Here is a 13,636-nt window from a genome sequence, read left to right on the forward strand (position 1 = left end):
GAGGTCAAGAGCAGTGGCATGTGGCTGTAATCCCAGCTCTCTGAGAAGCTGAGGCAGGACAATCCCTCGAGTCCAGGAACTGGAGGCCTCAGTGAGCTGTGATTGTGCCACTGCACTCCAGTCTCAGGGTGAGAACTTGTCTCAAAAGAAAAAACAAAACAAAAACACAAAAAGAGGTCCGAGGGGTGGCTCACACCTGTAATCCCAGCACTTTGGGAGGCTGAGGCGGGTGGATCACCTTGGGTCAGGAGTATGAGACCAGCCTGGCCAACATGGTGAAACCCCATCTCTACTAAAAATACAGAAATTAGCCAGGCATGGTGGTGGGCACCTGTAATCCCTGCTACTTGGGAGGCCGAGGCAGGAGACAGAGGTTGAAGTGAGCTGAGATTGCGCCACTGCACTCCAGCCTGGACGACAGAGTGAAACCCTATCTCAAAAAATAAAACAAACAAACCAAAAAGACCCAGAACGATTCTGAGGCAGTGTCTGGGCTCAAGGAAAGAGTGGTGATTGATTAGCAATGTCTGCCATGGCAGCGGTGGTGGACAGATGGCAGGTACACTGCATGTTTGCCTTCCCTGTGCTTAGGGGATCTCTATTCCCTTTCCTGCCTACCCTCTTCCATAGAAATCCTCAGACTGGAAGTATGGGAAGGCCCACACCAGCCTACAAGGAGGAAAGACAGAGTTGCAGTCACCTTGGGGGCTGTTCTCTGGGGTCCAGGCAGGAAGCCAAGGGTCAGCATCTAGGGACCCTTTGTCCACATCCTCGCTGGAATCATAGAACACCAGCTTCTGCCTGCAAGAGATGGAGTTTCAGAGTCAGACACACAGGCCCCGGGCTGGAAACTGCTATAGGGCCCTTTGGCGCTCTGCACTGGCCCCTGGGGGAGTGCTGGGGGCATAAAGCTCAGTCAGTTGAGACTCCCATCCTCAGAGAGCTTACAGTCTCATGAGGAGAGCCCAGCCCGTAAGCAGGCGCTGCAGACGACAGGGCAGTGCTGTGACCGAGGGCATTGGAGGATGAGCCAGTGGAGGGCAGTGGGCTCAGCCTGAGGGATGGGTGGTTTTCCAGGGGCACAGGGAAGCAGGCTATCCAGGAAGAAGTACTGGAATGTGAGAAGCTCAGAGGGGCTGGCGCAGGGCTCCTGGGGAATGGTGAATGTGTGGTGGTGTGAAGTGTGAGTCATGGGTGAAGGACAGGAGAGAGGGCTGACGAGGTGAGTTGGGGGCCACTAAAAGTCTCACAGGCCAGGTAAAATATCGGGGCCGGGCGCAGTGGCCCATACCTGTAATCCCAGCACTTTGGGAGGCTGAAGTGGGAGGATTGCTTGAGCCCAGCAGTTCAAGACCAGCCTAGGCAACATAAGGGGACCTTATTTCTACAAAAAATAAACATAAAAAAAATTAGCTGGGTGTGGTGGTGTGTGCCTGTGGTCCCAGCTACTCAGGAAGCTGAGGCAGGAGGATGGCTTGAGCCCTGAAGGTTGAGGCTGCAGTAACCTATGATTGCGCTACTGGTCTCCAGCCTGAGCGACAGAGTGAGACCCTGTCTTAAAAAAAAAAGAAAGATATTGGACTGTATGCTGCAGGCACTGAGGAAAGGCTTTAAGCCACAACCTCCATGGTCAAGGTCTCTGTGTTGGAAAAGCCATGTGGTCCATGAGGATGAGATGGAGGGGAGATAGAGGAGGCAGAGAGACTGGTGAGGAAGCTGTGACCATGTCCAGGAAATGGGAAGTCAGGCTTTCCTGCGAGCTCACAGTGGCAGGCACAAAGCTGGGCCCCCACTGGTGCTCAAGGGGCACCCGCAGAGGACACACCTTGGCCTCTCTTCCCACTACCCGTCACCCACGCCAGACCAAACGCCTCAGCGCCGCAGTCAGTGCCCTGGGGACTCTCTTACCTGGGATAGGGCTGGGTCTTGTTGAGAAAATGGATCCTCGCCACATCTTCCTGGGCCAGGAGCGCAGGGAAAGGCACGTCATCCTGGACACTGCCCTGGCACCAGCAGCCTAAGGGGCAGATCAGGGTGAGCATGCCTGGGGACTGGGCCAAATTCCAGGAAGCCCAGACGCAGGGGACAAAGGGGTGCCAGCTTCTGCCACACACCCTCTCACTCCCCAATCCTAGTCCAAACCTCAGGATGCAGGGCGTCGCATCGGTGTGAGGCTGAGGGGTGCCCCAAATCACCCCTGGGTTTTTTGAATCCCACATCCCTATCAGAAGCTGTAATGGGGGCCGGGCACAGTGGCTCATGCCTGTAACCCCTGCACTTTGGGAGGCCGAGGCGGGTGGATCACGAAGTCAGGCGTTCAAGACCAGCCTGGCCAAGATGGTGAAACCCCGTCTCTACTAAAAATACAAAAATTAAGGCTGGGTGCAGTGGCTCACGCCTGTAATCCCAGTACTTTGGGAGGCCAAGGCGGGCAGATCACGAAGTCAGGAGTTCAAGACCATCCTGGCTAACACGGTGAAACCCCATCTGTACTAAAAAAAACAAAAAAAATTAGCTGGCCATGGTGGCATGCGCCTGCAGTCCCAGCTACTCGAGAGTCTAAGGCAGGAGAATCACTTGAACCCAGGATAAGGAGGTTGCAGTGAGCTGAGATTGTGCCACTGTACTCCAGCCAGGGCGACAGAGTGAGACTCCGTCTCAAAAAAAACCCAAAAAACAAACAAACAAACAAAAACCAGAAATTAGCCAGGCATGGGGGCAGGCGCCTGTCCCAGCTACTCATGAGACTGAGGCAGAAGAATCGCTTGAATCCAGGAGGCAGAGGTTGCAGTGAGCCGAGATCATGCCACTGCACTCCAGCCTGGGCGACAGAGCAAGATTCCATCTCAAAAAAAAAAAAAAAGAAAAAAGAAAAAATAAAAGGCTGAATGAACAAATAGAGGAACGAGATGACTTGAGGCCTCAAAGCCTTGAGCTCCGAACTCCCTCCCTCTCGCCTAGCTCTCTGCTTGAACACATCACCACACCTTTTCCAAACCAGTGCAGTGACTGGGGTACAGGAAAGCCCAGTGAGGCCTGAGGTGGAGGCCCTGCCCTCCTCCCCGGTTCTGTGATGGGAAACCCACACAAGACGATGCTGATCTCGTCCCACCCTTAGAGCCACGACACAGCCTGCGATGAAGACCACCAGAGCAAGGCCACAAGCTTGAGAAGTGAGACGCGGTGTTTCCTATTCACTGCTGCAGCCCTCACTACTGGTACTGTGTCTGGTACACAGCAGGTGCCCCCAAAGTGGCATCTCAATGAAAGAGTAAGTTCAGAGTGAGGAAAGAGACCCACTCGAGATGCCACAGTGGATGGTGTCCTCGGCCAGATCCAGCAGTGTCAGCTGGGACTGTCCTCCTTTTCTATCAGCTGGAGGCGAGGATGATGCAGGCCTCGGGTGACCACAGGAGTCAGGGCACCTTGGAGGGGTGGTGGTCCCCGCTGTGCTGCTTCCTTTCTGGTCTGGGGATGGGGTCACCAGCTTCTCAGGCTTGCTCAGGGCCAGGGAGCGGCGAGGCTTCGGGGTCCGAGTCTGGCTTTCTGGGGAAGCAGAGTTCAGGTGTTACAGGGGCCTGGGGGTCACCTGCCTGTCACCAGAATAGGGTTCAGGTGGGAAATGTCCGTGTCTGTGTCAAAGCTATGCCTGGCCCGGTATGGGTATGCCCAGATCCTCAATCACAGGCCGCTTTGTTCAACCCCTGTCCACGTGTGAGAATCATCTTGTGATCTTTAAAAAACACCAGGCAGGGTGGGTGCGGTGGCTCACGCCTGTAATCCCAGCACTTTGGGAGGCCGAGACAGGCAAATCACAAGGTCAGGAGATTGATACCATCCTGGCTAACGTGGTGAAACCCCGCCTCTACTAAAACAGAAAAAATTAGCTGGGTGTGGTAGTGGGCACCTGTGGTCCCAGCTACTGGGGAGGTTGAGGCAGGAGAATGGTGTGAACCCGGGAGGCAGAGCTTGCAGTGAGCCGAGATCGCGCCACTGCACTCCAGCCTGGGCGACAGAGCGAGACTCTGTCTCAAAAAACAAACAAACAAACAAACAAAAAAACACTGACCAGGAGCAGTAGCTCACGCCTGTAATCTCAGCGCTTCGGGAGGCCAAGGCAGGCAGATTACTTGAGGTCAGGAGCTCAGGACCAGCCTGGCCAACATGGTGAAACCCTGTCTCTACTAAAAATACAAAAATTAGCTGAGCATGGCAGCAGGTGCCTGCAATCCCAGCTACTTGGGAGGCTGAGGCAGGAGAATAGCTTCAACTTGGGAGGCAGAGGGGGCAGTGAGCCGAGATGCGCCACTGCACTCCGGCCTGGTGGACAAAGCGAGACTCTGTCTCAAAAAAAAAAAAAAAAAAAAAAATACTGATTCCCAGGTTCTGCCATAGACCAGTGAACCCCAAATTTCTGGGTGTGAAGCCTCAGTGTTAATACAAGGAGGAGTTGGGAGTTGAACCCAGGCATAGGGTGCTGAGAAGGCCCCCAGAGTAAGGACATCCCTGGAGAAGGAGCCCTGCTCCCGGATGACCTGGGCTTCTGGTTCCGCCTCCAGTGACAGCTTGTACCTGATGCCTGGGTCAGCTTCTTCTTCCGAGGCCTCTGGCACGCCCCCTGGAGACGGGACTTCTGAGAGCTTGGGGAGCTGGAGGGGGTAGAGTGTCTCCTCCGCCTAGCTGGGCCCCAGGCTGGATTCTGACTCAGCCCTGCAGGGATGGAGAGGGAAACAGGTCAGATCCCGCACTCTATCTGCACCCAGCGGCAGTTCCTGTCTTCTAGACAATGCTCCTCAGTCCCGGGTCAGGGTGGGACCCCAGGCTGACTTTACAGTGTGAAAACTGAGGGCTTATCCAAGGCCGCTCAGTCAGGACTGTGAAAGTAGAGGGTGAGAACTCAGGTTTCTTCAGGGCTGTTTTGGGCCTTGGCCCAGGGGGAGAACGGAATCAACACTTCCCCAGACTGGGCACCTTGAAGATGCTTCGCTTCACCCTCTCCCCGCCCACACCAGCTTCTCCTCCAGCCTTCCTCAACACAGTGAGTGTCCCTACCCAACTCCCCCACTGGGGCCTTTCCCTCTGGCCTCTTGATTCTTCCTCGTTAACATCTCCTAGGTTTACTCACTTCTATCCACATTCTCAGCTACAGAGCTCGCTTGGGCCTAATTGTCCCCTGTCTAGATCACTCCGAACAGTGTCTTTCCTCATCTCCCTGACTCCAGTCTCTCACTTCATGACCAGTCCTCTACACTACATGTTAGGGACAAAAATTAGCTGGGTGTGGCGGCGGGTGCCTGTAATCCCAGTTACTCGGGAGGCCGAGGCAGGAGAATCGCTTGAACCCAGGCGGTGGAGCTTGCAGTGAGCCGAAATTACGCCACTTCACTCCAGCCTGGGCAAAAGAGCGAGACTCCGCCTAAAAAAAAAAAAGAATAAAAAGAAACTATCTGAGTAAGAGTTTGCAGGCATGAGAAGACACGTGCGGGGTGTCTGGGGACGGCAAGTCACTGGGTGTGATTGGAGGTCTGCATGGCATGGAGATGATGTGTGTGGGCTCTGAGCCAGGTCCTGACTCAGGTTCATCTCTGTGACCTTAACCTCTCTGTGCTTCAGTTTCATCACCTGCAAAACGGGGCCACACTAGCTTTTCCCTTCTGTATTTGTCCTGAGGATTAAATGTGAGTTAATACATAGAAATAAGTCAGACTTGGTGACCCACTCCTATAATCCCAGCACTTTGGGAGGCCAAGGCGGGAGGATCGCTTGAACCCAGGAGTTTAAGACCAGCTTGGACAACATAGTGAGACTCTGTCTCTACAAAAAAAAAAACAAACAAAAATATTAGCCAGAGACAGGCACGATGGCTCACATCTGTCATCTCAGCACTTTAGGAGGCTGAGATGGGTAGATCACTTGAGGTGAGACCAGCCTGGCAACCACGGCAAACTCCCGTCTCTACTAAAAATATAAAAATTAGCTGGGTGTGGTGGCATGCACCTCTAGTCCCAGTTACAGCTAGAGAGAGACTCCATCTCAAAAAAAAAAAAAAAAATTATCTGGATGTTGGTGGCACGTGCCTATAGTACAACCTACTTAGAAGTCTGAGGCAGGAGGATTGCTTGACCCCTGGAGTTTGAGTCCTGGGAGTTTGAGGTTACAGTGAGCCATGATCATGCCACTGCATTCTAGCCTGGGTGACAGAGTGAGACCCTGTCTCAAAAAAAAAAAAAAAAAAAAGAGGCCAGGAGCGGTGGCTCATGGCTGTAATCCAAGCACTTTGAGAGGCCGAGGTGGGTGGATCACCAGAGGTCAGCAGTTCGAGACCAGCCTGGCCAGTATGGCAAAACACCGTCTCTACTAAAAATACAAAAAAATTAGCCGGACATGGTGGTGGGTGCCTGTAATCCCAGCTACTTGGGAGGCTGAGGCAGGAGAATCGCTTGAATCGGGGAGACAGAGGTTGCGCTGAGCCGAGATCGTGCCACTGCACTCCAGCCTGGGCAACAAGAGTTAAACTCTGCCTCAAAAAAATGAAAAAAACATACCACAGCACCAGGAATACATCAGTCCCCTAAGGCTAGATGTGCTGGGTGCTGTCACTGTTACTGTAGTGTAAAATATACTTGTAGAGGCCTGGGAGGCAGAGGTTGCAGTGAGCCGAGATTGTGCCACTGCACTCCAGCCTGGGCGACAGAAAGAGAGACTTCGTCTCAAAAAAATAAATAAATAAAAATGAATAAATAAGCCTGGCCAACATGGCGAAACCTCATCTCTACTAAAAATACAAAAATTAGCCGGGTGTGGTGAGGCATGCCTGTGGTCCCAGCTACTTGGAAGGCCGAGTCAAGAGAATCGCTTGAACCCAGGAGGCAGTGAGCCGATAGCGCGCCATTGCACTCCAGCCTAGGTAACAGAATGATATTCCATCTCAAAAAAAAAACAAACAAAAAAAAAACCACACACACACACATACACACACAAATGAAACAACAAAAAAACAAAAAAACCCACAAATAAATAAATAAAATATGCTGGCAGAATGCTAGAAGATGAGGCTGGGGAGGTTTGGCAGGGACTAGGAAGGCAGGGATGAGATCCCAAAGGGCTTCCAGCATCAGGCTATGGAGGGAAGTGAAGAAGATGAAAATTACTGAGGGATTTATGCCAGGGGAAGGTCATGATCAGATTTATTTTATTTATGTATTATTATTATTATTATTATTATTATTATTTTGAGACAGAGTCTTGCTGTGTCGCCCAGGCTAGGGTGCAGTGGTGTGATCTCAGCTCACAGCAACCTCCGCCTCCCAGGTTCAAGTGATTCTCCTGCCTCAACCTCCGGAGTAGCTGGTATTGCAGGTGCCCGCCACCACGCCCCACTAATTTTTATATTTTTAGTAGACACGGGGTTTCGCCATGTTGGCCAGGTTGGTCTCGAACTCTTGACCTTAAGCGATCCGCCTGCCTCGGCCTCCCAAAGTGCTGGGATTACAGGCGTGAGCCACTGTGCCTGGCCTGTTTCTTCTGCCTGGCTGGGCTTCCCTGAATCTCCTACTGTCCTGAAGGCCCAGCTCCAAGGCCCCTCTTCTCTGAGTTCCCATGGCATCTTGCATATCTTTCTGACTTTGTCTCCTATACCAGGCCTTCATACAAGGGTCACTCAGTATCCCTGATGGCTGGAACAACACTTGGCACATCGCAGGCACCAGGAAACACTGGCTGAACTACTTACCCGCAAGTCCACCTTCCCCAGTGGTGGTGTGGCATTTGAACAAGGCCTTGGCGGCATCGATGTTTCTCTGGAGGTACTGAATGTACTGCAGGACATGCACCAGAATCTCCTTCTGCCTCGAAAGAAAGACACGGTTGGCCAGGCTCACGCCTGTAATCTCAGCACTCTGGGAGGCCGAGGAGGGCAGATCAACTGAGGTTGGGAGTTTGTGACCAGCCGGACCAACATGGAGAAACCCCATCTCTACTAAAAATACAAAAATAAGCCAGGCATGGTGGTGCACGCTGGTAGTCCCAGCTACTCAGGAGGCTGAAGCAGGAGAATTGCTTGAACCTGAGAGGTGGAGGTTGTAGTGAGCTGAGATCTTGCCATGGCACTCCAGCCTGGGCAACAGAGCAAGACTGTCTCAAGAAAAGGCTGCAGAGATGGAGCAGCAGAGTGAGAATCTCCTGGTGCAGTTTTTGGCACACACTCCCTGGCGTCTCGCCTGGCTCCTCGCTCATGCTGTATTACTCTCTATCTGCAAAGCCCTCGTCTTCTCCCCATGAACTCCCTCACCAGCTTCTCCCCCTCTGAGCCTCTGCACAGTGGTCTCCTCTTCCAGAAGTGCCACCTCTCTGCCCCCTCACCCAGGCTGGGTCAGCTGTTCCCTCCCGCGCTTTTTTTGTTTTTTGGAGACAGAGGTTTGCCCTTGTCACCCAGGTTAGAGTGCAATGTGCGATCTCAGCTCACTGCAACCTCCACTTCCTGGGTTCAAGCGATTCGATTCTCCTGCCTTAGCCTCCCAAGATGCTAGTATTATAGGCATGCACTACCACGCCTGAGTAATTTTGTATTTTTAGTAGAGATGGGATTTCACCATGTTGGTCAGGCTGGTCTTGAACTCTTGACCACCTCAAATGATCTGCCCGCCTCAGCCTCCCAAAATGCTGGGATCAGGCTTGAGCCACCTCACCTGACCCCCTCCTGCACTCTTGTGACACCCTGGGCCTACCTCCACGAAGGCACTTGCCACACTGTTTTATAATCATCCATCATTCTCTGCCACTGACCATGAACTAGTGAAGGGTGAGACTAGCAAATTGGTTTCTCATCCCAAGCACACAGAATTGAGAGGTCACTAAACCAGGCATTGTCGAAGGAATGAGTCTCCCCAAAGCACCATGAAGGATGTCTCCTGCCCCACAGGCATCATCCATGCAGCCACCAAATACCTCCTGAGTTGGTACTGGAGTCACAAAGCTAAAAGAGACTATGACTGACTAGGGGCCAGGTGTGTCAGGGTAAACTGGACATGCTTTTTTTCGACTTCATGGAGCTTACAATCTAGTGAGAGCAACACATCTTAATAAACTCACCAATTATCGAAAATGATCGACTGTGTGATAAGCATTATAAATAAAAGAGTATAACAAGGGCTTCCAAAATTAGGGTGTCTGAAAAGGCCTCTCTGAAGAAGTAGCACTTAAACTGAGACCCAGGCCGGGCGTGGTGGCTCATGCCTGTAATCCCAGCACTTTGGGAGGCCGAGGCGGGCGGATCACTTGAGGTCAGGAGTTCAAGACCATCCTGGCCAAGATGGCGAAACCCAGCCTCTACTAAAAATACAAAAATTAGCCAGGTGTAGTGGTGCACACCTGTAGTCTCAGCTACTTGGGAGGTGGAGGCAGGAGAATCACCTGAACCCAGGCGGTGGAGGTTGCAGTGAGCCGAGATCATGCCACTTCACTCCAGCCTGGGTGACAGAGAGACTCTGTCTCAAATAAATAAATAAACTGAGATCTGAAGAGTAGAAGGAGTTATTCTGGGGAAATGGTGAGGGAAGAACACCAGGAAGTACTTTTCAAATCAAACTGGATCCCTAGAAAAATAATACAACAGCAATCATCTTCCCAACTCCAAATCAGAAAACATGGTCTGATGAAGGGACTCATGCGAAGCTGTTGTATAAAACACAGACAGTCACTGAAATGATTCAGCGTGGTCCACAGAAGGAAGCTATAATCTAACTCTGTGATCTAAGAGACAGAGGTGACTCAGCAGAGAGGACACTGGTTTTGGAGAACCTGGGGCCAATCTGCCACTTTCCGGCTGTGTATTGGCAACATGGCATTTTTAGTTCTTTGAGCCTCGTTTTTCTCATCTGTGTGATGGGAATGAGGATATTAATTCCAGCTCAGATGATTGTCATTAGAACTAAATAAATTAGGGTATGTGAAATCACCCAGCAGAGTCTGCGTGATAAGCATTATAAATAAAAGAGTATAACAAGGGATTCAAAAATGGCCTATATTACCAGGCACGGTGGCTCATGCCTGTAATCCCAGCACTTTGGGAGGCCAAGGCAGCCGGATCACTTGACCTGAGGTCAGGAGTTCGAGACCAGCCTGGCCAACATGGTGAAACCCTGTTTCTACTAAAATACAAAAACTGGCCAGGCGTGGTGGTTCACATCTGTCATCCCAGCACTTTGGGAGGCCAAGGCGGCTGGATCACCTGACCTGAGGTCAGGAGTTCGAGACCAGCCTGGCCAACATGGTAAAACCCTGTCTCTACTAAAATACAAAAACTGGCCGGACGTGGTGGCTCACGCCTGTAATCCCAGCACTTTGGGAGGCCGAGGTGGGTGGATCACCTGAGGTCAGGAGTTCAAGATCAGCCTGGGCAACACGGTGAAACCCTGTCTCTACTAAAAATACAAAATTAGCCAGGCATGGTGGCACATGCCTGTAATCCCAGCTACTCGGGAGGCTGAGGCAGGAGAATCGCTTGAACCTGGGAGTCAGAGGATGCAGTGAGCTGAGATCGCACCATTGCACTCCAACCTGGGCAACAAGAGTATATCTCTGTCTCGCCAAAAAAATAAATAATAAAAAATAAATAAAATAAAAATAAAATAAAATACAAAAATTGGCTGGGCGTGGTGGGGCGTGCCTGTAATCTCAGCTGCTCGGGAGGCTGAGGCAGGAGAATCACTAGAACCCAGGAAGCAAAGGTTGCAGTGAGCTGAGATTACAGGCATGAGTCACCACACCTGGCCTCAGTCTTTTTAAGCTTATTATCTCTAATACCAGGTTTTGAGCACATGGTTGGCACTCGATAAGAAAAAGTCCTTATAAACCATGAAGTAATATATAAATGTTACTTATTATTACTAGTATAAAGGTTTTATGTAGAAAGCAATTGGGCATCATCCCAGATTTCAAGACAGAAGCCTCAGTAATTGCAACTTCAGGAAGGTTAGTTTGGAGGCTACACCAGAGTCTGAACTCTCAAAGACCTACTGAAGGTAAGATCAACAGGTCCTGTAACTGTCCCAACCAAGGGGGCTCATTCAGTCATTCAACAAACATGTATTGAGCCTTGAGTGGCAGAATGGTTGAAGGGAAGAGCCTTTGGAGTGAGATACATCTGACTCTCTCTCTTTTTTTTTTTTTTTTTTTGAGACGGAGTCTCACTCTGTAGCCTGGGCTGAAGTGCAGTGGCCGGATCTCAGTTCACTGCAAGCTCCGCCTCCTGGGTTTACACCATTTTCCTGCCTCAGCCTCCCGAGTAGCTGGGACTACAGGTGCCCACCACCTCGCCCGGCTAGTTTTTTGTATTTTTTAGTAGAGACGGGGTTTCACCGTGTTAGCCAGGATGGTCTCCATCTCCTGACCTCGTGATCCGCCCGTCTCGGCCTCCCAAAGTGCTGGGATTACAGGCTCGAGCCACCGCGCCCGGCCGACTCTCTCTCTTTTAAGACGGGGTCTTACTCTGTTGCTCAGGCTGGAGTGCAGTGGTATGATCTCGGCTCATTGCAACCTCCACTTCCCAGGCTCAAGCTATCCTCCTGCTTCAGCCTCCTGGGTAGTGGGTACCATGGCTGGTTAATTTTTGTATTTTTTGTAGAGATGGAGTTTTGCCACATTGCCCAGGCTGGTCTTGAACTCTGAAACTCTAGCAATCTCCCTGCTTCAGCCTTCCAAAGTGCTGGTATTACAGGCATGAGCCACTGTGCCTGGCCACATCTGAATCCCTCCCTCTCTCTCTCTGTCTGTCTCTCTCTGTATTTTAACTCTGTGCCTGTGGGCGATGTGACTATTCTCTGCACTTCAGTTTCCTCAAACCAAAGAATGAGCATAGCCATACATCTCTCACAAGTCTTGTGGGAGAGTTAAGTGAGAGATGTATCTGAGACACTCAGCACTCAAGACCTGACACCTAGAACTCTCAGTAAGTTGGGAACAGTTGTTACTGCTCTCTGCTTTATGCTAGGCCCTGTGGGCAAGGCGGACAGAGATGTCTCCTTTATGGCTCTCGCTGAACTCCACCTAAAGGAGGTCGGAAACAAGGAAGTAATTGCAGTGATACACTGCAGGTGTTCATGGTCAGAGGGAGAACCTACAGGATCAGATGGGGCAGGGGGCAATTCACCAGCCAGAGTGGTGAGGAAGGACGCTCTGAATCGAAGCTGCACCTCAAATCTCTAATACAGGAGAGGCAATTCATCACAGCTCCCGCTATGGCACGGAGCACCGGACTGAGCATGTCCCATGGCCCCGGGACGCGGGTTGTCTGTGGAGTTGGATCCCATGATGCAGTTGAGGGAAGGATGAAGAGGGAGGAGAAGAGGGGTTCTGAAGACAGCAGAGGATACATGGTAAATAAGTAGGCTGAGGCCTGGGGAGAATTCCAAGAGATGTGGCCATCAAGTCATTTATGAAATGTTGCCAGTCCCCTGACGAGACTGCCATTCCTCGAGGGCAGGGACTGTGTCGTAGTCATCTCTGGCTCCCCAAGGGCTATTCCAGCACCTGTGTATGCCAAAAACTCACATTCCTCAAATATTTTTAGCACCATGATGGACTGCATAATGCCTCCCCCCAAAGTTCCAAAGATGTCCATGTCCTAGTCCCTAGAACCTATGAATATGTTGCCTTGTATGGCAGAAAGGACTTTGCAGATATGAGATATGATTGAGTTAAGGATCTTTTTTTTTTTTTTTTTTGAGACAGAGTCTTGCTCTCTCACCCAGGCTGGCGTGCAATGGTGTGATCTTAGATCACTGCAACCTCTGCCTCCTGGGTTCAAATGATTCTCCTGCCTCAGCCTCCTGAGTAGCTGGGATTACAGGCATGCGCCACCACTCCTGGCTAATTTGTTATATTTTTAGTAGAGACGGGGTTTCACCATGTTGGCCAGGCTGGTCTCAGACTCCTGACCTCAGGTGATCCACCCGCCTCAGCCTCCCAAACTGCTGAGATTAGAGGCGTGAGCCACCGTGTCTGGCCGTGTTAAGGGTCTTGAGATGCTATGATTATTCCTGTTTATCTGGGTGGGCCCAGTGTAATCACATATAATCTTATGGAGGCAGGAATGTCAAAGGCAGACAAGGCAATGTGACAACAGAAGTGGTAGGACAGGAAAGAGATTTGAAGATGCTTCCATGCTGGCTTTGAGGGACCATGATGAGTCAAGGAATGCAGGCAGCCCCCAGAAGTTGGCAAAGAGAAAGGAAACAAACTCTCCAAAGCTTCTAAGAGGAACCAATCCTGCTGACAACTTGACTTGAAACCAGTGAGACCGGCCAGGCGCAGTAGCTTATGCCTGTAATCCCCGCACTTTGGGAGGCCAAGGTGGGTGAATCACTTGAGGTCAGGAGTTTGAGACTAGCCTGGGCAACATGGTGAAACCTTGTCTCTACCAAAAATACAAAAAATTAGCTGGGTGTGGCAGTGGGTGGCATGAGCCTGTAGTATCAGCTACTTGGGAGGCTGAAGTGGGAGGATTACTTGAGCCTGGGAGGCAGAGGCTGCAGTGAGCTGAGGTCAAGCCACTGCACTGCAGCCTGGGTGAGAGAGTGAGATCCTGTCTCAAAAATAAAACAGAACAAAACAAAAACAAAACCTAAAAACCCCAAAA

At 51.1% G+C, this 13,636-nt stretch overlaps 1 protein-coding gene across 1 annotated transcript in view; it reads right to left on the reverse strand.

Annotated features, from left to right (window-relative positions):
• BHMG1 (basic helix-loop-helix and HMG-box containing 1) overlaps positions 1-13,636 on the reverse strand; it is a 36,691-nt gene that overhangs the window by 7,317 nt on the left and 15,738 nt on the right. Inside the window, exons 4-8 of the mRNA XM_009194758.4 lie at positions 7,733-7,844; positions 4,573-4,710; positions 3,301-3,546; positions 1,909-2,017; positions 701-801 (exon numbers count right to left, since the gene is read on the reverse strand). Coding sequence (XP_009193022.2) covers positions 701-801; positions 1,909-2,017; positions 3,301-3,546; positions 4,573-4,710; positions 7,733-7,844 — 706 coding nt within the window. The remainder of the gene's footprint in view (positions 1-700; positions 802-1,908; positions 2,018-3,300; positions 3,547-4,572; positions 4,711-7,732; positions 7,845-13,636) is intronic.

This window comes from Papio anubis, chromosome 20 (genome assembly GCF_008728515.1).
Source record: "Papio anubis isolate 15944 chromosome 20, Panubis1.0, whole genome shotgun sequence".
Lineage (NCBI taxonomy): Eukaryota > Metazoa > Chordata > Mammalia > Primates > Cercopithecidae > Papio > Papio anubis.